This window comes from Chiloscyllium plagiosum, unplaced genomic scaffold, assembly GCF_037043375.1.
Source record: "Chiloscyllium plagiosum isolate Xiang-an unplaced genomic scaffold, Cpla_swu_hap1 HiC_scaffold_8, whole genome shotgun sequence".
NCBI classification, from domain to species: Eukaryota; Metazoa; Chordata; class Chondrichthyes; order Orectolobiformes; family Hemiscylliidae; genus Chiloscyllium; species Chiloscyllium plagiosum.
In genome coordinates, this window is record NW_028270146.1 from 105,741,127 (window position 1) to 105,765,089 (window position 23,963).

Below are 23,963 nucleotides of genomic sequence, written 5' to 3' on the forward strand. Positions count from 1 at the left end.
GAGAGAGAGAGGGTGAGAGAGAGAGAGAGGGTGAGAGAGAGAGAGGGTGTGAGAGAGAGAGAGAGGGGTGTGAGAGAGAGAGAGGGTGTGAGAGAGAGAGAGGGTGTGAGAGAGAGTGGGTGTGAGAGAGAGAGAGGGTGAGAGAGAGAGAGAGGGTGAGAGAGAGAGTGGGTGTGAGAGAGAGAGGGTGTGTGAGAGAGAGGGGGTGAGAGAGAGAGGGTGTGAGAGAGAGAGAGGGTGTGAGAGAGAGAGTGGTGTGAGTGAGAGAGGGTGTGTGAGAGAGAGAGAGGAGTGTGAGAGAGAGAGTGAGGGTGAGAGAGAGAGGTGGGGTGTGAGAGAGAGAGAGGGAGTGTGAGAGAGAGAGAGGGTTGTGAGAGAGAGAGAGAGGGTGTGAGAGAGAGAGAGAGGGTGAGAGAGAGAGAGGGTGAGAGAGAGAGGGTGTGAGAGAGAGAGGGTGTGAGAGAGAGAGGGTGTGAGAGAGAGAGAGAGGGGTGTGAGAGAGAGAGAGAGAGAGGAGTGTGAGAGAGGAGAGAGAGGGGTGTGAGAGAGAGAGGGTGTGAGAGAGAGAGAGGGTGAGAGAGAGAGAGGGTGTGAGAGAGAGAGAGGGTGAGAGAGAGAGAGAGGTGTGAGAGAGGAGAGGTGTGAGAGAGAGAGAGGGTGTGAGAGAGAGAGAGGGTGTGAGAGAGAGAGGGGTGAGAGAGAGAGAGGGTGTGAGAGAGAGAGAGGGTGTGAGAGGAGAGAGGGTGTGAGAGAGAGAGAGAGGGTGTGAGAGAGAGAGAGAGAGGGTGTGAGAGTGAGAGAGGGTGTGTGAGAGAGAGAGAGGTGTGAGAGAGAGAGAGGGGTGTGAGAGAGAGAGGTGTGAGAGAGAGAGAGGGTGTGAGAGAGAGAGAGGGTGTGAGAGGAGAGAGAGAGAGAGAGAGTGGGGTGTGAGAGAGAGGAGGGGTGTGTGAGAGCGGTGTGAGAGAGAGAGAGAGGGTGTGAGAGAGTGTGTGAGTGTGGGAGAGAGAGGGTGAGAAAAACAAAAAGAGACCTGGTTCTGGGTAACAGATCCTGACCCCAGAGGATGTCACCAAAACAAACAAAGGCGGATGCTCGAAATCTGGAATAAATGCCCAAGAAACCCAGAGTCTGGTAACATCTGTGAGGAGCCAGGGTGGCACAGTGGTTGGCACTGCCACCTCACAGCACCAGGGACCCACCTCTGGCAACCGTCTGTGTGGAGTTTGCACATTCTCCCCGTGTCTGCGTGGGTTTCCTCGGTTGCTCCGGTTTCCTCCCACAGTCCAAAAATGTGCAGGTCAGGTGAACTGGCCATACTAAATTGCCCGTAGTGTTAGGGGCAGGGGTAAATGAGGGAATGGGCCTGGGTGGGTAGTGCTTCAGCAGGTCGGTGTGGACTTGTTGGGCCGAAGGGCCTGTTTCCACACTAAGTAATCTAAACTCACTGGGTGCTCTGTCTGTTAACGAATCTTCAAATGGTGGCATCATCCCTCTCGGAGGGCACTGCAGGAAGGTGCACGTATCGGGCACCCCTTGGTATTGGCGAGTGGAATGTTTCCCTTACCTTTTGATATTCCTCTCCTTTCGGATCACATCTATGGAGGTGGCAGCAGAGGGGGGTAAGGCACATCTTTATTGTACTGGGAGATCTGTCCACAAAGAATGATGTGACTGTTCGGATTCATCTGGATTGAAGAGACAGATATTGTGATACTCAAGACAAAAAAAAAACTTAGAAAGAGCAATATTTCTTTCTGGGCCACCAGTTGCCCAAGAGAGGTAAAGCAAAGTTAGAGCGATGGAGTCCGGTGTCAAATCAGCCATGATCTTTTCGAACAGCAGGCTGAAAAAGCTCGAGGTGTTGAATGGTTTCCTCCTGTGCCTGTTAGGACGGTGGAGTTACAGCAGCACTGACAGGATTAAACGGTGTGGGCAGGTTTTACAAACAGGTTTTGTATCCCTTTCAGCCCTTAGGCCAAAAGGTGAACAGATTTTTAAAATTTATCTATTAGTCTTCGAATCACGTAGTGCAGAAAAGGCTCTTCGGCCTATTGGGTCTGCACGGACACAACTTCCTCTGGTGGGGAATCTGAAACAAGGGAGGATCATCTTTTCCCTGGAGCATCGGAGGCTGAGGGGTGACCTTATAGAGGTTTTTGAAATTATGAGGGACATGGATAGGGGGAATAGACAGGGTCTTGTCCCTGGGGTGAGGAAAGTCCAGAACTAGACGGGCACAGATTTAGGGTGAGAGGGGAAAGATGTAAAAGAGACCTAAGGAGCAACATTTTCACGCAGAGGGTGGTACGTGTATGGAATGAGCTGCCAGAAGGGGAGTAGGGATAACCCTAGTAACTATAGGCCGGTGAGTCTCACTTCTGTTGTGGGCAAAGTCTTGGAGAGAATTGTAAGGGATAGGATTTATGAACATCTGGATAGGAATAATGGGATCAAGGATAGTCAGCATGGTTTTGTGAAGGGCAGGTCATGCCTCACAAACCTTACTGAATTCTTTGAGAAGGTGACTAAGGAGGTAGACGAGGGTAAAGCGGTAGATGTGGTGTATATGGATTTTAGTAAGGCATTTGATAAGGTTTCCCCATACTGCAAAAAATACGGAGGTATGGCATTGAGGGTGAGTTGGAGGTTTGGATTAGGAGTTGGCTGGCTGGAAGAAGACAGAGGATAGTAGTTGATGGTAAAGGTTCATCTTGGAGTGCAGTTACTAGCGGTGTTCCGCAAGGATCTGTTTTGGGACCATTGCTGTTTGTCATTTTTATAAATGACCTGGAGGAGGGGCTAGAAGGTTGGGCGAGCAAGTTTGCGGATGATACGAAAGTCGGAGGAGTTGTTGACAGTGAGGAAGGATGTGTCACGTTACAGCAGGATATAGATAATTTGCAGAGCTGGGCAGAAAGGTGGCAAATGGAGTTCAATGTAGCTAAGTGTGAGGTGATTCACTTTGGTAAGAGTAACAAAAAGATGGGGTACTGGGCTATTGGTTGGATACTTGGTAGTGTGGATGAGCAGAGGGATCTTGGTGTCCATGTACACAGATCTTTGAAAGTTGCCACCCAGGTAAATAGTGCGGTGAAGAAGGCATATGGCGTACTGGCTTTTATTGGTAGAGGAATTGAGTTCCGGAGTACTGAGGTCATGTTGCAGTTGTATAAGACTCTGGTGCGGCCGCATCTGGAGTATTGTGTGCAGTTTTGGTCGCCATACGATAGGAAGGATGTGGAGGCACTGGAACGGGTGCAGAGGAGGTTTACCAGGATGTTGTCAGGTATGGTAGGAAGATCGTATGAGGAAAGGCTGAGGCACTCGGGGCTGTTTTCATTGGAGAAAAGAAGGTTTAGGAGTGACTTGATAGAGGTGTACAAGATGATTAGGGGTTTAGATAGGGTTGACCGTGAGAACCTTTTTCCCCGTATGGAGTCAGCTATTACGTGGGGGCATAGCTTTAAATTAAGGGGCGGTAGGTATAGGACAGATGTTAGGGGTAGATTCTTTACTCAGCGAGTCGTGAGTTCATGGAATGCCCTGCCAGTAGCAGTGGTGGACTCTCCCTCTTTATGGGCATTTAAGCAGGCATTGGATAGGCATATGGAGGGTAGTGGGCTAGTGTAGGTTAGGTGGGCTTGAATCGGCACAACATCGAGGGCCGAAGGGCCTGTACTGCGCTGTATTCTTCTATGTTCTAGAGGAAGTGGTGGAGGCAACATTTAAAAGGCATCTAGATGGGTATATGAATAGGAAGGGTTTGGAGTGATATGGGCCGGGTGCTGGCAGGTGGGACTAGATTGGGTTGGGGTATCTGGTCAGCATGGACGGGTTGCTGTACATCTCTATGACTGTAAAGGAGAACAGGGTCGTTTTGAAAGAAGGATATTCCCCCAGCTGTGAAACTACAGGGAGGAGAACTTTGGACAAATGAAATCATCAACACCTCCACTTCCCCCCGCCTCCCTCCCCTGGCTGACAGTTGGAGTTTTGCTGCACGAACATATATCACAAGAATCAGAATGTTCCAGCACAGGAGGCAGCTATTCAGCCCCTCATGTCTGCTCTTCAAACAAACATCATTATCTTGTGCCAACCTTTTCCCTACATTCCCTAGCATTTCTATCCAAGTTACCATCCTTCACCCAATTAGGAAGAAACCAACCTCAGTGACTTCCCAGCCTCCCCATTCCTCCATCCTTTGCTCTCTTTACCTGATTTATGACGGCGTTGCTGATATCCCCGCCAACATTATCAAAGTAAGCGTCCACTCCGGCCGGACAGTATTCCCGGAGCTTCTCCGCCACGTTATCCTTCTTGTAGTTGATGGCTGCGTCAAAACCAATCTCGCTGACCAAGAGCTGACATTTCTCATCAGAGCCGCAGATCCCAACAACTCGGGAGCACCCTTCGAGCCGACCAATCTGCGGGCACCACGACAATGTTAGACAATTAAACGGATCAGCCTGCAGCCTCCGAACATACTGGAAACGAAATAGTATGTCAAGGTTTCCGAACAGGAGAAGCGATTGCATAATCCCATCAATATACATCCGTATATTACAAAAAGGAGCATTTTATTCATTAGATTCCAACTGACAAACACAGAGACACACAGCTTTGAGTTTACCTTTGGAGAGTTTACCAACGTTCTCAGTCTCACTGATCTCAATTAACATCTCCAGAGTATAAGCTGTGAGGCAGCTGCACGAACCACTGTGTCGCCCTGGATGCTGTCCTGGATTTTCTGGACTTTGCCCCCCCACTAATCAAGGGAGTCACTGTTTGTGCTATGCTGTAGCGGTTATGTGTTAGACTATTAGTCCAGAGGTCAATCAACTGAGTGATGTGCAACCAGGCTATCAGAATGCAGTTCATTCATGCTATTCAAGCAAGCTCCACTCACGATACTCTAGGAGAGTGGGTCATAGTCATACAGCACGCAAACAGACCCCTAAGTCCAATTTGTCCATGCTGACTAGGTTTCCAAAACTGAATAGTCCCACTTGCCTGCATTTGGCCCATATCCCACTAAAGCTTTCCCATTCGTGTACCTATCCAAAATGTTGTAACTGCACCTGTATCTACCACTTCCTCTGGCAGTTCATTCCAAATGTGAACCACCCTCGGTGTGAAAATATTGTCCCTCGCCACCCTTTTAAAATCTTTCTCCTCTCACCTCAAAAAACACGCCCCTTAGTTTTGAACCCCCCCCCCCCCCCCCCAAGGGAAAAACCTTTGCTATTCGCTTGATCTATACCCCTCATGATTTTATAAATATCTGAGGTCAACCCTCAACCTCCAGTGAAAACCGCCTATCCAGCCCTCTGCTTATAACCCAAACCCCCCAGTCCCAGCAACAGCTTTCCTGAACTCTCTCCAATTCCGTTGACGGTGAGGTTACCTGACCCGCCAACATCCCACAGGCTCCTGCTGCACTGCTGACGACCATCGTTTGATTGGCTCCGGGTGTCACGTGACCTTTTTCTCTCACCCCCAGCAAAGCGGTGAGGCCAGGCATTCCCACAGCACCCAGCAGGTAGGAGAGGTGCCCGTCAACGAGCTCAGGGTCAATCTAGAAAGTGGACAAAACAGTCATGTGAAACGGAAGGAAAAAAAAAAGAGATCAACCTTAACCCAACCCGCGCAGCCGAGCCAACGACAGGATCTGGGTGCTGTACGTCTGTTACAGCACCTCAGCTTCACTGGTCACCATCATCCTCCTCACACTGTTGATGGGAAACGTACTGGGTCAAAATTGGTGTCACTTTTCCTCCCCTGAAATAGTGACTGCATTTCACAAGGACTTCACTGGCTGTAGCAACCTGAAGGGATTTCCTTCTTTCTAAACATTGCCAATGAAGTGGAAGACGGACTTTGCCCAGAGTGCAAGATTGAGCTCAATACAGAACGAATGCAATCCTGTGGGACTCTGCCCAGTGAATTTGATTAAAATGACCACTGTTAAAAATCTACATAGTCCATTAGGTTTGACTAGAAAGAGAGCAAATTAGCAAGTACATACAGGTTAGACCCTCAGCATGCAACTCTTTACACCGTAGGTGGCGTGGTGGCTCAGTGGTTAGCACTGTAGCCTCACAGCGCCAGGGATCCGGGTTCGATTCCCGCCTCAGGTGGTTGTCTGTGTGGAGCTTGCACATTCTCCCAGTGTCTGTGCAGGTTTCCTCCCACAATTCAAAGATGCAGCAGATTAGGTGAATTGGCTGTGCTAAATTGCCCATATAGTGTTCCCGGATGCCCATAGGGTGGGTGCATTAGTCTGGGGTAAATGTAGGGGAGTGGGTTACTGTTCGGAGGGTCGGTGTGGACTGGTTGGGCAGAAGGCCCCGTTTCCATACTGTCGGGAATCTAATCTAGTGCCCTCTGGAATGCCACAATTGAATCGGTCTCCTCCATATTCTACACACTAGCTACTTGCTGTGTGAAATGGATTTTTCTCACATCATCTTTGCTTTATTTACACAGAACTGTACATTTTTATCTGAAGGGCCAGTTTCCCCACTGTAGGGACTCTATAATTCCAGTTGTTTGGTTGGTCTCCAGTACACCTTATTTTTAATGTTTTATAGCCATCTCTCTGCCCCATTTAAATCGGATTATAGCTCATCCCTTCACTTGTTAGTCAGCTGTTGACACTTTTCTCACACCGTCTAACCCTCTTGATCACCTGCAAAGACTCATTATTTGGCCTGTCAACACTCCACTCACACCATTTGTACCACCTTTTGATCCCTCTGCCTATAATTTATGGGTCTGTGTGCTTCTCTCGCACTTCACCTAACAAAGGGGTAACACTCTTAAAGCTTGGTGATTTCAAATAAACCTGTTCGGACTATAACCTGGTATCATCTGATTTCTGACAATTATAACTGATCACGTTGTGTGTCGTTAATACTTCACTCAAAGTCTGCCTTGCTAATGGGTCATTTGTCCACTGTGGTTTATAATCGGAGGAGGGAAGCATGCCTAGGCAAGCAGGGTTCAAGGTACAATACTGTGGTCAACAATCAATGAGAACAAAATTGTTGGAATCATCATAGAGTCACACCGCATAAAAACAGACCCTTCGGTCCAACCAGTCCACACCAACTCTGTTCCCTGCGCTTGGCCCATGTCCCTCCAAACCTTTCCTTTTCACGAATTTATCCAAATGTCTTTTAGACATTGTAATTGCAACTGCATCCGCCCCTTTCTCTGGCAGTTCCCTCCATTCCAGGCAACAGCCTGGTAAATCTTTTTTGAACCCTCCCCAGTTTAACAATGTCCCTGCTATAACAAGGTGACGAGAACGGCACACAGTACTCCAGACGAGGCCTCACCAATGTCCTGTACAACTTCAACATGACTTCCCAGTCTTCCTTCTCCAGATACTTCCACTTGACTGAAGGAGGAATAGAGACGGACTAGTTCCCAATAGTAAAAGTCTTTGATTTATCAATTAGCAGTCACGTAGCTTACAGTATCTGGAAAATGGGTGTCAAACAGACTATCTTTTGGCGCATGATGCTTTTTACTGCAGTGAACACAGCTCCTGCTTTTGTGTAGATTTGATTGTCAATGTTTGAAAGAAACACTCTCCAGCTTGAGAGCCGATCACACAGCTGTTCACTGACACAAGGCCTTTGTCATCGATAACTGGTCACCAGTCTTCAGACCAACCAGCTACTTAAAAAAAAGCAAAAAATGCTGCGGATGTTGGAAATCCGAAATAAAAACAGAAAGTGCTAGAGAAGCCCAGTTGGTGTGACAGCATCTGTTGATCAAGAGGCACAGTTCAGAACTGCTCTGAAGATTGTATTGGACTCGAAACGTTAACTGTTTCCTCACCATAAATGCTGCCAGACTCACTGAGTTTCTCCAGCATTCTCTATGCTTCAGAGACTGGCACACTGGTCAGAGGCTGCACACAAGGAAAGCATTATACAATGCTAAATTGTGTTGGAACTTCATAGTTGGACATTGGAATGTCACATTAATGCGAGCGCTATGCTAAAAACCTCTTTCACTTCTGGTGCGCTAAACACACAAAAGGAAAATGCAGAAATTCTGACACAGGATCCTCTCAATAGCTCCTTCCATTTATCCGAACAATTCAATCGAATATTTTTCTGCTCCAATTAAATAATCACCATGGCAACAAAGCATCTCTTTTCTCCAATGTGATGAATTACATTATTAGGTTGTCAGCTTCTATCTCGAATGAGGTGATCACAGGGTTGCAAGTCACTCCGACTTTGCAGGCTGTTGCAGCACAGCAGTGAGTCACCAACCTCAGCAAATCCTCATCAGAGCTACCCAGCTCCCTCCAACCAACAGGAGGTGCTGTTTAAACACGGCTGGTTAATAGTCGCGAGTGCACTGGTTCAAAGGAAAAAAAGGTTCAACAACTTTGAGGGCGGGGAATAGCACGATTATTGGAAGAATGATCCAATTAGTTTCACCTCCACTTTTCCAGAGAGCTCATGCAGGGAAGAAGGGCCCCCTTCATGCTGGCTGACTCCTTACCTGGTTGGGCCTACACATGCCTGGAGCCTCACAGCAATGGACTCGACTTAGAGATGGACAATAAACGCAGGCCTCATCCCGTAATCGAATCAAGTTTAAAAAAAAACCCAACTCAAAGGATCACGTTCCTATCTGAAATAAGATTCCGGTATTTAAAACTCAGGATTAGATCATTCTCAACATCTTAATTCCAATAAAAGATGGACATTCTTCTTTCTTTTTAACCCCCCAAAAAATGGAACATGGCATAGGAGAGACCATTTAGATCTGGAGTCTGTTCTGCCCCTTAGTAAGACCATGTGGGTAACGTGTACCTGAACTCGGTTTGCTCCAGTTCTCTCCAAACTTGGTCTTGAACATTTGCACTGGACTCTCCCCACACTTTTTGTTCAGACAGTCATGGGGTGACACAGCGGTTAGCACTGCGGTCTCACAGCACCAGGGCCCTGGGTTCGATTCCACCCGCTGGTGACCTTCTGCGTGGAGTCTGCACGTTCTCCCAGTGTCTGCGTGGGTCTCCTCCCACAGATGGTTAGACAGGTTGGCTATGCTAAATTGTCCCACAGTGTCCAGGGATATGTAGGGTAGGTGGGTTAGCCATGGGAAATGCCGGCTGACAGGGATTTGGGGTTGAGGTTGAGTCGGGGTTGGATGCTCTTCCGAGGGTCAGTGTGTCGAAGGGTTGAATGGCCCCCTTCCACACTGTAGGGCGCTCTGCTACCGGTCTGGTTGTAAAGTTATAACTCCTTATTATAAAGAAAGTTATAACACCTTGTTCTGGACCCTCCTCTTCAGAAGAAGTTTTTAAAAAACAAATACATACTCCTTTAATTATATCAATTAAATTATCCCTTCACATTTAATATTTAAAATACTACTAGCTTAGTCTGTCCTTGTAATTTAACTTTAAGGCACTGGTGAATACCTGTTACACTGTCTAAGGTCAATACTTTGTTACTAAAGTCCAGTGTCCAGATCTGGACTCCGTTTGCTGTAGATGGAGTCTGACCAAGACCCCCTCTGTACAACTGAAACACAACCTTCTCAATCTTTTATTCCAGCCCCTCTCGAATAACGACCAACATTCCGTACATTTTTGGAGTGTTTTTTTTTGTAGCTGGCTCCTCTCCATTTGAAACATTACGCCTCTTGACCGAAGTTGCATCGAATGAGAAAACATGCTCTCCCCCAGCAACCAGAAGTGCCATTTACCACAATGCAAAGTGGCCCAATATGGAGTCTCAGAAACAATTTTAAATAAAATTTATACACTAAAACAGAGGGCTACAGAAACACATTCTGCATATTTATTTACAACTCATGGGATCTGGGCGATACTGGCAAGGCTAATGTTTGCTGCCTTCCCTAACAGCCTCTCAAGCCGCATAGTACAAGGGCAACTTCAGAGGGTGGGTAAGAGTCAGCCATATTGTATCGAGTCTGGAGTTACCTTCAGGCAGCACCTTCCAAATCCACAGCCACTTCCTACAAGAAGGACAAGGGCAGCAGATACACAGGAGCACCACCCTCCTCCAAGCCACTCTGCGCCCACATTTGGAAACATACTCCTTCAGCATCACTGGATCTAAATCCTGGAACTCCCTCACCGTTAGTGGGGCGTACCGTGGGTCAACCTACAGCACCCAGACTACAGCTCACCACCATCTTCTCAAAGGGCAACTAAGGACGGACAATAAACTCTGGCCAGCCAGCCAGAGAATTTAAAAAAATGTGAGCCAGACCAGGTAAGGATGGCAGATTTCTTTCTCTAAAAAAAAGGCATTACTAAAGATGGATTCTTACAACAGCTGATAGTAACCATGAAACTATCACCGAGACCAGCTTTCTTAAGATTCCCTACAGTGCGGAAACAGGCCCTTTGGCTCATGGGCAGCACGGTGGCACAGTGGTTAGCACTGCTGCCTCACAGCGCCTGAGACCCGGGTTCAATTCCTGCCTCAGGCGACTGACTGTGTGGAGTTTGCACATTCTCCCCGTGGTCTGCGTGGGTTTCCTCCGGGTGCTCCGGTTTCCTCCCACAAGTCCAAAGATGAGCAGGTTAGGTGAATTGCCCATGCTAAATTGCCCATAGTGTTAGGTAAGGGGTAAATGTAGGGGCATGGGTAGGTTGCGCTTTGGCGGGTCGGTGTGGACTTGTTGGGCCGAAGGGCCTGTTTCCACACTGTAATGTAATCTAATCTAATCTAATCTAAAGTCCACACTGACCCTCCGAAGAGTAACCCACCCAAACCCATTCACTTGCTCCCTACTAATGCACCTATCACTATGCACAATTTAGCATGGCCAATTCACCTAACCTGCACATCTTTGGACTGTGGGAGGAAACTGGAGCACCCGGAGGAAACCCATGCAGACACGGGGAGAATGTGCAAACTCCACACAGACAGTCACCCAAGGCTGGAATTGAACCGGAGTCCCTGGTGCTGCGAGGCAGCTGTGCTAACCACTGAGCCACCATTTATATTCTTGGTTAATGAGTTGAATTTCTATTCCATGAGGTATCATGTTGGGATTTGGACCCATATCCCCAGAGGATTGACCTGGGGCCTCTTGCGTTACTGGCCCACAGATATTACCTAACGTCACCATCCACCCCCTGGAAGGTAAGTGACATTTTAAGAGTAGGTGTGAGGGAAGCGATGGAGGGCAGCACCGCAATGGCCTTGAACTTTGGGAAGGAACGTGGTGCAACGAGAGACTACCTTAGTCAGGACAGCCCCATCCACAACGGCTCGTGTCTGCCAGGGCCAGCTGAACGAAGTCACGACGTCACATTTGCGAAAGTTCTGGTGTTTACTGTCTTCAACCAGACCCACTCCTCCACCAGTCACCACACTCGACACTTGCCACGGAAGCAGGTAATCTGCACCAGTGTCTTCATTCATCTTACATCGCTGCCGAGATCAAATCAAAGGCAAACATTAAGTGCTGGGACACTAATCAATTCCAGAGCAGCTCAATGAAGGTTTGAGTGATGAGAAGAATGCGGGGCAGGGGACAAGAGTATGCCGTCCAGATCAATGGGATTAGTTTGGGGTTCTGTCACCCTTCTCTAACCAATCATCTCAGTTATGGGTGTGCCCCCACTGTCTGGCATTCCCTTTGTATGAACGTGCGCCTGGATGATCTGGCTTTCAGATTTTCCCTGCTGCAGATAAGGAATTTCTCCCGATTTGCTCTGATTTACTACTGATGCAGCGAGTGCTTTTCCTTACAACCTCGGGATGCCCCGATGTGCTGGTCACCCTCACCTCAACGGACTCCTACAGTTCAGTGCTGAGGGAATGCAGCACCTTCCGATGTGATGGTAAACTAAGGCTCTTCCTGTCAGAAGCACAAAATTACACGAGGCACGGATCTGGTGGAAATGGTGCTGGAAAAGCACAGCAGGTCAGGCAGCACACCCAAGGAGCAAGAAAAATCAACATTTCAGGCAAAAGCCATTCCTGAAGAAGGTTTTTTGCCCGAAACGTCGATTTTCCTGCTCCTCGGATGCTGCTGCTGTTTTTCCAGCACCACTCTAATCTTGACTCTCATCTCCAGCATCTCACTTTCGGCAAATACTGGTGTAGGTCTAGGGTGAGAGGAGGGGGAAAAGCTTAAAGGATAGATGTGTGAAAAAAAATGTTTTTTTTTTAAAAAGAAATGTGCCTGGATCAGCTGCTGAGGGGATTGGTAGAAGCAGGTACTAAAGCAATGTTTAAGTATCACTTAGACAGGTGAACAGTCACAAGATAGAGGGATATTGAGCACGTGCAGGCAGATGGGATTAGTTTGGAATAGCATGATGGTCAGCACCAACATAGTGGGCCAACGGGTCTGTTCCTGTGCTGTATTGCTCCCTATTTTTATGTTTCTCTGTCTAGCCCCATAGTCGGACGCAAAAGATTTCATGGCCTCGATTTTAAAGGATTAATTCAGCACTTAAAACAGATCGCCTCTCCACAGCGTCTCAGAGTGCTTTATTGTTGAAACCGCAGCCGCGTTTGTAACGTAAGAATCCTGACAGCTGAACTGCACAAAGCAGGCTGCACAAACTGCAGCAAATCCTCTCGCACTGAACGCCGTTTGGCAGTAACACTGAAGGAAGCAAGGAGCCATTGTCAACCGTGGCTCCACTGGTATCATTGTCGCCTCGGAGTTAGAAAGTTGACACACAGTTTTAAGTCCCTATTCCTAACATTTGGAGGGAGAAAGATGTACCCCACATCTGAACGCCAATGCCCACCACCAAGTGTGGCTCGGCAGCAGCACTACTGATGGAGATGGGCGGGTTCTAAAGGGCACAGCTGTTAGACTAAGTCTGCAGTCAGTGGTGAGGGAACCAAGAGAGAAAAACATACTTTACCCCTTCCTTGCCAATCTGTCAGCTGCAGATACATTAGTAAGAGTGACCAGTGCACAGTCCTTATGGAGACAAAGTCCTTCCTTCATATTGAGAATAACTTCCATCATGTTTTGTGGAACTCTCTCGGTGCTAAACAGACCCAAGATTGGAGTATCCCTGATGCGCTGTGGGCCATAAACACCAGCAGAATTGTACCCCAGCACAGTCTGTAACCTCATGGCCTGGCATATCCCCCCCACTCAGCCCTTACCAACAAGCCAGGGGATCAACCCCGGTTCAAAGAGTGCAGGAGGGCATGCCCGAAAATAGGGTAACCACCTGATGAAGCTGCCAAGCAGGACTACTTGCAGACCAAAATGGCAAGAGATAGACAGAGCTAAGTGATCCCACAGCCAATGGATCAGATCTTGGCTCTGCAATCCTGTCAGTGAATGGTAGCAGCCCATCAAGCAGCAGGAGGAGCAGAAAGCTGTACAAAATATCTCCATTCTGAAATGATGGCAGAGCGCAGAGGCTGAAGCATCTGCAACAACCTTCAGGTTGAGAGTTACTTATTGTTGGATTCCTAGCCTCGGACCTGCTCTTTAGATTCCCTACAGTGTGGAAACAGGCCCTTTGGCCCAACAAGTCCACACTGGCCCTCTCTGAAGAGTGACTCACCCAGACCCATTCCCCCTACCCTAACACTCTACATTTCCCCTTGTTGATGCATCCCTGGACATTACGGACAATTTAGCATGACCAATTCACCCTGACCTGCACATCTTTGGATTGTGGGTGGAAACCAGAGCACCCGGAGAAAACCCACGCAGACACGGGGAGAATGTCTGTGTGGAGTTTGCACAGTCGCCCCAGGCTGGAATCGAACCTGGGTCATGTAGCCACAGTATTTCTATGGCTAATTCAGTTGAACTTCTGGACAATGGTAACCCCTCAGGATGTTTGATGGTGGGGAATGCAGTAACACCACTGAATGTCAAGAGGAGATGATTAGATTATTGTTGTTGGAGATGTTAGTTAATGCAGTGAAGCCACTAAAATGTGGAATCATCTTTGCAGAGCAATGGGTCGCTGTTGTAGGCAATATGGCTGTTGATCTAAACATACAACCCCAATGTCCAAATATCTGATACCCTCTCTACAGTAATTTATATACTGTACCAGTAATATATTGCAAAGCTTGGACATTTTGTAAAACTTCATGCACAAATAATGGCAGAATATGCTGCGTATGAAATGCAGACTTTGAACTTCCCTCCTCATTCCCACTGCCTGGTTGATAAAAGATTCCTGATAAGACAAGTCCAGCATTGTGATGGACCCTCGATTGTCTAAAGGTTGACATTACGTCTGAGAAATAAAACGTTGAGGTAAACATTGCATCCGAGCAACCCAAAAGGAACATGTACCTACCATGTAAGGATCCACAGACAGGAATTTGGTGCAAACCTTCACTTGCCCCTCTTGCAAATCCTGAGGCAGGTAACTCTCCTCCACCCTAAAATTCTCAGCAACTGGCTCTCCATTCTTCCCTGAGGACAGGAGAAAGGAAGAAACATAAATATTCCTTTCCTGGAGATCAATCCGGGTGCCCTCTTCCCTGATGTGAGCCATAGATCACAGCGTTTACCAGACTAGTAATCCACAGGACACACATTCAATTACAGCAAATTTGAATTGCTTTACCTTTAAAACAAACATTTGTAAAAATTATCTTGAAACTGGCAGGCTACAATAAAAACCCAATGGTTTAGTAATGTCTCCTTACAAAGGCAATTCTATTGTGGGCGGCATGGTGGCACAGTGGTTAGCACTGCTGCCTCACAGCGCCAGAGACCCGGGTTCAATTCCCACCTCAGGCGACTAACTGTATGGAGTTTGCACGTTCTGCGTGGGTTTCCTCCGGGTGCTCCGGTTTCCTCCCACAGTCCAAAGATGTGCAGGTCAGGTGAATTGGTCATGCTAAATTGCCCGTAGTATTGGGTAAGGGGTAAATGTAGGGTTATGGGTGGGTTGCGCTTCGGCGAACTTGTTGGGCAGAAGGGCCTGTTTCCACACTGTAATGTAATGTAATCTACTGTCCTTATCCAGATTGGCCACATGCAGATGTACAACAAATGCTGGTCTTGTAAGTGAAGTCTTGATCCTGAGAAGAGACATTTTTTAACCTAAGAAGAGAGCATGACAATCACAGCTATTCCTTGTGTGAGGTTACTAACATGGGATTTTATTTGATGTGGTGAGATTAACGTGAACATAAGTTGGTGTGGATATTCACAGAGTCTTACAACAGGTTGGCACTGCTGCCTCACAGCACGAGGGTTCCAGGTTCGAATCCCACCTCGGGCGAGGAGTTTGCACATTCTTCCCGTGTCTGCGTGGGTTTCCTCCCGGTGCTCCGGTTTCCTCCCACAGTCCAAAGATGTGCAGGTCAGGTGAATTGGCCCTTAGCGTTAGGTGCATTAGTCAGAGGGAAGGGGGTCTGGCTGGGTTACTCTTTGGAGGGTCGGTGTGGACTTGCTGGGCCGAACGGCCTGTTTCCACACTGTAGGGAATCTAATCTGATCTTCTAACACTTCAAAAGAGATTGTAAGGACGGTGGCTTCCTATTTTCCTGCATCTTTGATTGTGGACTGAAATGGGAAAAAGAATTGTTTTAAAAGCTAAGCATTGTTGCATGCTTTAAAAACAAGTTTACACAGTTACTTGTTCAGTGGGGAAAAGCTAGTTTCAAATGAGCTGGAGCTACGGGCTGTGTACAAATGGAGATTTGGCTAGCAAAAAGTATCGATTGTCATTGTCACCATTTCACAGCCGGAAGGTCCCCTTGCCCGTCAACAAATTTGAGAGTGACTCCTAAGTAGCTAAACAGATTGGGGATGTGAATGTTCAGGATATAACCCAATGGACCTTTGAAAGGGGAGGAGCTGTTTCTGCTCTGCAGTAAAAAGCAACTCAGACCTGAAGATACCCTCATCTGCTGCTAGGAGCTGTGAATTTTGTTTTTAAGGAATAAATCAGAGACCTTTTAAGTGTGAACCAGTCACCCTGTACCTTCTGCAAACAAGTGAAGTACCTGGAGAAAGAAGATTGAGAAGCAGCATTCTGAACAGCAAAAAGGTCACCTCAGCAAACCCTGTAAACAAGGGTCAGTGACCTGCCCTCCCAATCTTCCCCAACTTCACAAACACCTTCCACCCTGACCTTTAGTTCACATGGACTACCTCTGACACCTCCCTCCCCCTACTGGATGACTTCATCTCTATCTCCAGCGACCAACTCAACACGGACATCTGTTTCAGACCTACAGACTCCCACAGCTACCTTGACAACAGCTCCTTCTACCCCCGCACCCCTCCCTTCCTATAAAAACATAATCCCTCACTTCCAATCCCTCTGCCTCCATCATATCTGTACCTAGGAGGTGCAATTCCACTCCCAAACATCCCAGATGGCCTATTTAAAGGACTGCAATTTCCCCTCCCACGTGGTCAACAATACCCTCCAGCGCAACTCCTCCACTACCTTTACCTCCACCCTCAAACCCCACCCCTCCAACTGCAACAAGACTAGAACACCCCTGGTCCTCACCTTCCATCCCGTTAATCTCTGAATACAGCGCATTGTCCTCTGCCACTTACGCCACCTACAGTCAGACCTCACCCACCGCACCCCTATCTGCATTCTGCAGAGACCATTCCCTCAGGGACTCCCTCGTTCGATCCGCAACCCCCCCCACCAACTCACCCTCCACACCCGGCAACTTCCCCTGCTGCCGCACAAGGTGTAAAAATCCACGTCCACACCACCATTCCCCTCACCGCTGTCCAAGGCCCCAAAAGGATCTTTTCACATCTAGCAGAGATTTTCCTGCACATCCACCCAACTCACCTCTGTTCATTTCGGCCCACTTTGCAGTGAAAACACTGCATTTTGGTGCAGAAGGGTTGGAACCGGTTGCTCTCCATCTCTCTGCCCATTTGCATTCTCATGGCTACTGCCGCTTTCGCTTACCCTGAAGGTAGTTGTCTCTTGCTGTGCGAGACAGCTATCCCAATCTCACATTTAACATCATTTCACTAACACTGATACGTTCACAGAACATGTACTCTAGTTGAGTGCAGGGAGGCTCATTTCACCGTTTCCCACAATAACCTACAGCCTCTCCTGTTCTAACTTGAAGCCAACTCCAACCTGCAGCCTCAATAGACAAAAGACAATAATGCAGGAGCAGGCCATTCGGCCCTTCGAGCCAGCACCACCATTCATTATAATCATGGCTAACCATCTACAATCAGCATCCTGTTCCTGCCTTATCCCCATAACCCTTGATTCCACTGTCTTTAAGAGCTCTATCCATCTCTTTCTTGAAAGCATCCAAAGACTTGGCCTCACCGCCTTCTGGGGCAGAGCATTCCACACAGCCACCACTCTCTGGGTGAAGAAGTTTCTCCTCAACTCTGTTCTAAATGGCCTACCCCTTATTTTTAAGCTGTGTCCTCTGGTTCTGGACTCCCCCATCAGCGGAAACATGTTTCCTACCTCCAGAGTATCGAATCCTTTAATAATCTTATACGTCTCAATCAGATCCCCTCTCATCCTTCTAAACTCAAGTGTACACAAGCCCAGTCGCTCCAATCTTTCAATATATGATAGTCCCGCCATTCTGGGAATTGACCTCGTGAACCAACGCTGCACTCCCTCAATAGCCAGAATGTCCTTCCTCAAATTCGGAGGCCAAAACTGCACACAATACTCCAGGCCTTCCCTCGATCTGCTCGATGCTGGGATCTGGGAGTTGGCAGAGGCAGGATCAGCTTCAGGAGTCACTTTCACAAAAGATCATGGATTATAAACAGCCCTGGTATTCCTGGAGAATGGTAGAGGAAGAGCTACACTAAATAGCAGCACTTTGATTGAAGAGTCAGCTACAGACCAGTGAGCAGGACAGGAGAAAGGAAAATAACATTCGAGAAGAAAAGAAGACGTGGCATTTGAAAACTTCTGTGCAGAAGCAGCACTTTTAAAATTTGGTTTGGTATTTCCTCAGGAACATATAACAGTACACCACAGAATAGGCCCTCGGTGTTGTGCTGACCATTTATCCTACTCTAAGTCAAATTAACCCTACATTTTACTATCATCCATGTTCCATATCCAAGAGTCACCTAATGTCCCGAATGTATCTGACTCTACTACCACGAATGTGCAAGCAGAAAGTTACAATTTTATTTCATATTTTTAAAAAATATGTGTTTTATTTTCAAAGTGACTTTGCTGAGTGGCGTGACTTCACTTAGCAATGCAAAGTATTGCGTCTTACAGATTGTGAAGCTGTAATGGTTTGAAAAGGAAGATTACTCAAAACCTAGCACATCGGTTCCCTGTGGAATCGATGACTCACCTTAAAGTTGCAACTCTCAGGAATGAAACAACAACTTTAAGTGAGGACTTCCTGTACATAAGCCTATGTTCAGCTGACAGTGACGATACAAAGCCTGGGTTCAAAGTGGAAACTTCCACCTCCTGATTGCAATTGGCTGCACCCCTCTCCACTCTTCGGGGACTGTTTCCCGCATGACTGTGGGTTTGTTGCATGATGCTCCCTGTGATGTATGCCTCTGGATAAGCTAATGGAGTGCAAATGGGCACTTTAGAATAAGCAGGAGCAGCAGTAGCCATGAGAATGCAAACGGGCAGAGAGATGGAGAGCAACCAGTTCCAGCCCTTCTGCACCAAAACACAGCATTTTCACACAAATTGCTCCGATATCCACATATGAGGTGGGGCAGGTTGGTGGTAGCTGCCCTAGAAGCTTCTTTAGGTCAGGGTTTATGCTGAATGCACTGACAAGTGCCCGAAGATATCAGCTACCGCACCCTCATGCAGGCCTTTCACCTTGATATCCTGATCTGATAGAGCACTGAGGGGTCAAGTGCAGGGTAGAAGTGTGTGTCAGGCACCAATACAAAAATACAGCTCTGGCTTGACCAAATTAACCAGCATGCAGTGGGGACGGCAAGAACGGGCTAGAATAGCCTAGATCAGCAAGAGGAGTTACCAAGTAGACAGAAACCGGAATGCAAGGTCACAGCTACAACCACACAAGATGCTGTAACACAGAATTCCTAATGGACAGCTGATTGGATGAAGTAGTCGTGTGACCAAATTACTCGGAGTTGGTCAGCTCAGTTGGTTGGATGACAATACAGAGCAATTCCAACTGCGCAGGTTCAATTTCAGCATCAGCTGAGGTTACTAATGAGGACTCTCCTTCTCAACCTCTCCCCTTGCCCGAGGCATGGTGATCCCCAGGTTAATTCATCACCAGTTGTCCCTCTAATGAGAGCAGCAGCCCAATGGTCTGGAAGATTACGACGATCTTGCCTTTTGCATAACTAGGTTACTGGAAATGGAAAACTTTCATTTAAATAGCACTCCTCACAATCTCAGGATGCTTTCAACATGCTTTAGAACCAACTTGTGTTTAATGGTATAGGTACTACTATAATGTGGGAAATGTGGCGATCTATTTGTGCACAGAACGCTCCCGCAAACAGGAAGTCAACAGTGATTTGATCATCTATTTTGCCGATTTTGACAGAGGGACAAATATTGGCCAGGACACCAGGGAGATTTTTTCCTGCTCCGAATGATCTATTACATCCATGGTGTGTGACGTCGCTGGCAAGTCATCCCTCATTACTAGTTGAACTCAGTGGCAGCTGAGGGCAGCCAAGAGTCAACCGCCTTTCTGCCAGTCTGGAGTCACATGTAGGCAGAGTTCCTTCCCTGAAGGATATTAGTGAACCGGATGGATTGTCAAAACAATGATAGTTTTGTGGCAACCATTACTGAAGGTGACTTTCAATTCCAGATTCTGTGCGTTATTAATTGAACTTAAAGTCCACCAGCGTTCTTTCCCCACCACCCCACCCAACTTTGGAGATCTTCCTCAACAGTCCACTTCATCTTGCCGATGTCACCACTAGGTGGCACAGTGGCTTAACGTGCTCAGAAACAGACCAAAGTGGCGAGTGACGCAGGGAGGAGGAGGAGGGAGGACAGTGAGATTACAGTGGCCAGCAGCAAGGGAGAGCAGGGCATTATCTCCTCCTCCCCCATTAGCCAGGGGCAGGGGGCAGTCAGGAGACTCTGTCACAGCCACCATCTTGCATGCACGGGTGTCCATCTTTGTTGGCCATCTTGCAGTTCAATCACACATGTGCCACGCCTTAAAACCTACCACTTTGAGCAAGGCTTTCCTTTTCTTTTGTTTAAATCCTGGATAAAACCTCATATTTTAAAATAACCGTTTTAAACTGGTGTCAGGGAAGCGAGTTAATGGATTGCTCAAATGACACTCACCTGGCCGAGAGTTTAATACGACTTGTTGAATCGATGCCATTTGGACGGTGAATGGACACAATTGGCTCGTTTCTACGAAAGGTATCCGTTAAAACCAGAAGGATCAGGTAAATATCTGCAATTAACAAACCAAACAAAAAAAATCTCAAACTTTGGTTTGCTTTCCCCAGTATTTTGTTCCAACTCCTCAACGGAGGCCACTGAACAAACAACCTGGATTTCAGCAAGACATTTGATAAGGTGCCACATGAGAAAGGTAACTAGGATTAGAATGAGCTTTGTCTCACGAACTGACATGAGGACAGCGAAAAGTTTCTCTGTCGCCACTTATGGCACCATCTTAGGAATAGATTCTGAAGTACAAGTCCTGAGGAAAACAAATTTAGAAATATAAAGAAATAAAGAGTCCAGCATTTACAGGTCTACATGCTGTCTTAGGTACAAAGTCATAGGAATTATTTAGAAAAATAAATAAATAAAAAGTTTAGAATAACAGGGCGGCACGTTGGCTCAGTGGTTAGCACTGCTGCCTCACAGCGCCAGGGACCCAGGTTCGATTCACGCCTTGAGTGACTGACTGTGTGGAGTTTGCACATTCTCTCCGTGGGTTTCCTCCGGGTGCTCCGGTTTCCTCCCACAGTCCGAAGGTGGGCAGGTCAGGGTGAATTGGCCGTGCTAAATTGCCCAGAGTGCTAGGTGCATTAGTCAGGGGTAGATACAGGGTAGTGGAATGGGTCTGGGTGGGTTACTCTTTGGAGGGTTCATGTGGACTTGTTGGGCCAAATGGCCCGTTTCCACGCTGTAGGGAATCTAAAAACAGTCCTTCCGATCCAGTCTGCAGTGGCACCTAGCCTCCAGACCTTTCCAAGCTTCAACTCAAGGCCAGGAGTCCGTGCTGACTTCACTCAAGGGCGGGAGCTGAGGAGAAGAAGAAAGGAAAAAAAAACCATGAGTAGAAAAAAAAAAGGAAGGATTGAGCAGATGAGCTCCAACAGAGGAGTCCTACTCTGCCGCCATCTTGGAAAAAGATTGAGGAGCTGGACGAGACTTCAAAAGGTTTTGGGGAATACATTCCCATGTACAGAAGACTGGTCAAGCACAAGAATTGAGGATTAGCACCAGAGGGATCAGCACTGGGGCCTCAACTATTTACAACCTATATTTATCACGTGGGCGAAGGGACTGACCGCACTGTAGTCACATTTGCTGAGGATGGAAAAGAAGGAGGATACAAAGGGATCTGGGCAGATTGAATGAGGGAGCAGAAGTGGCACAAAAAAGTGGGAATAAATGAGAACTGGGAGGAAGAATAGAAAAGCAGAATGTTATTGAAATGGAGAGGGAAAGCTCCAGTACCCCTCAGTCACAAAATACCCGCAGGTACAGCAAATAATTAGAAAGGCAAATGGAAGGTTGTCTTTATGGTAAGGGAGGTGGCATATCAGAGCACACACACCTGGCTACAGCGGTACAGGCCTTTGGTGAGACCACATCGGGAGGGCCATAATACAGTTTTGGACACTTTGTTAAAGGACGAACGATGCCCTCAACTGACGTTTGGGACATAGAGTTTCTCTTACAAAGAGAAAGTCTTTACAGTTTGGGCCTGTACCCGTCGGGGGTTAGAAGAAAGAAGGTGATTTTATTGAATCACAGGACCTGGAAGGGTTTTGATGCTGGAATCAGAGGCTATATCCCATCTTGCCACTCCCATTGGGGACATATTGAACTCTGGAGATGGGCAGAGCTCCTGTTTAACATGGAGGGTTGTTGATGTGTGGAATTCTCTTCCACAGACAGCAGTGGATGCTGGCTCATTGAATGTATTTAAGGGGGAGATGGACAGAGTTTTGACTTACAAGTGGCTTGAAGGCACTGACAGGAAAGTGTGATTAAGATTGCAAATCATACTACCTCAGTCCTGAGAGTCCTCGGTCATTATGTTCATGGCTAATTTCAACATTGACTTGACCTGTCTATAACATACTGCTGGCATGCCCTCCTGCACTCTCCATTGAACCAGACTTGATCCCCTGGCTTGATGGTAATGGTTGAGTGGGGGACATCTCAGGCCATGAGGTTGTACTGGAATACAATTCTGCTGCTGTTAATGGCCCCAGTGCCTCATGGATACCCAGTGTTGAGCTGCTAGATCAGTTCAAAGTCTGTCCCATTTAGCTTGGTGATAGTGCCATACAGCACACAATGGAGGTTATTCTCAATGTGAAAGCAGGACTTCGTCTCCACAAAAGACTGTGCGGTGGTCACTTTTACCGATACTCGCCTGCCGGCTGCAGTAGGGATGAAGTCAAGTACGTTTTTTCCTCTTATTGGTTCCTTCACCAGCTGCCACAGACCCAGTCTGGCAATTATACCCTTCAGGACCCGACCAGCTCGATCAGTAATGCTGCTGCTGAGCCACTCTTGGTGGTGGACATCGAGAACCCCACCCAGAGTACATATTGTGCTCTTGCCACCCTCAGTGCTTGCTCCAAGTGTTGATCAACATTGAGGAGTACTGATTCATCAGCTGAAAGAGGGCAGTACGTGGTAACCAGTAAGAGGTTTCCTTGCCCATGTTTAACCTGAAGGCATGACACTTCATGGCATCTGGAGTTGATGTCAAGGACTCCCAGGAAACTTCCTCCCGACCGTATCCCACGGTGCCCCCACCTCTGCTGGGTCCGTCCCGCGGGTGGGACAGGACATATCCAGGGACAGTAATGGTGGTGTCTGGGGGGGTTATCTGCAAGATATGATGCCGTAAGAATGCCTATGTTGCTTGATTAGTCTGCGAGACAGCTCTCCCAATTTCGGTACTAGCCCTCAGATGTTGGTAAGGAGGACTTTGCGCGGTCGACAGGGCGGTTTGTGTTTTTGTCATCGTCTTCTGCGGTTCCAAGGTCAATGCCAGGTGGTCCGGCCGGTTTCATTGTTGTGACTTTCTCGCCGCCTCCCCTTTGATGTTATTGAATGGTGGAATGAGCTCAAAGCGCTGACTGGCCTACCCTGGTTCCGACATTCATATATCTTCATCCTCATTAGCTTTGGAGGCAGACTTCCAGAGTCAGGCAATGCTCGGACAAAAAAAAAAAGGCTCCCCCCCTCAGTTCTAAAATGGCAATTCTTAAATTTTAAAAGTAATGCCACTTTTCCTGGGCTCACCCATAACAGTCCTTTTCACATGCGATATTCCAGTCCAATTCAAGTGAATGCAAAAGCACCACCTGCTTCCTAATTGTTGCCTGTCTTTACATGTCTGCCTGAAATACAGCGGGGCTGCAGAAATGTGGGGTAGTCATCATCTTATTGAATGGGGTATCAGGCTGGAGGGACCGAGTGGCCAGTGCAATCCTGCTGCTAACTGGTGATATTTTTGCATGGACACCTCCAGGTCCTTCACGAGGTCAACATCCTCCAGTCTCATTATTATCAAAAATGTTGAAAATATAAGCACAGCTGAACATTTTGGGGACACGTTCCTAACAGTATGTCCGATTTACTGCAACGCTGCCACTCCATTCAGTGCAGCAAGTGTCAATCTCCATCCTACGGTGCAGAAAGAGGATGTATCACCCAAACTCTCTGCTGCCAACACTTTGATTAACATTCTCCCCCCCCCCCCCAACCACCCTTTGCTTGTTTGCTCTGGGTTACAATGGGGAGTTGCCAGAGAAAGGGGCTCAGGGCTCTCACT

At 47.5% G+C, this 23,963-nt stretch overlaps 1 protein-coding gene across 1 annotated transcript in view; it reads right to left on the reverse strand.

Moving 5' to 3' along the window:
- The window catches only part of ptgr2 (prostaglandin reductase 2), a 50,019-nt gene that overhangs the window by 22,510 nt on the left and 3,546 nt on the right, over positions 1-23,963 (reverse strand). Inside the window, 7 exon segments of the mRNA XM_087990207.1 lie at positions 1,565-1,601; positions 1,604-1,685; positions 4,218-4,427; positions 5,408-5,578; positions 11,253-11,444; positions 14,312-14,430; positions 20,267-20,381. Of these exon segments, the coding sequence (XP_087846333.1) occupies positions 1,565-1,601; positions 1,604-1,685; positions 4,218-4,427; positions 5,408-5,578; positions 11,253-11,444; positions 14,312-14,430; positions 20,267-20,306 (851 nt within the window). The 5' untranslated portion in view covers positions 20,307-20,381.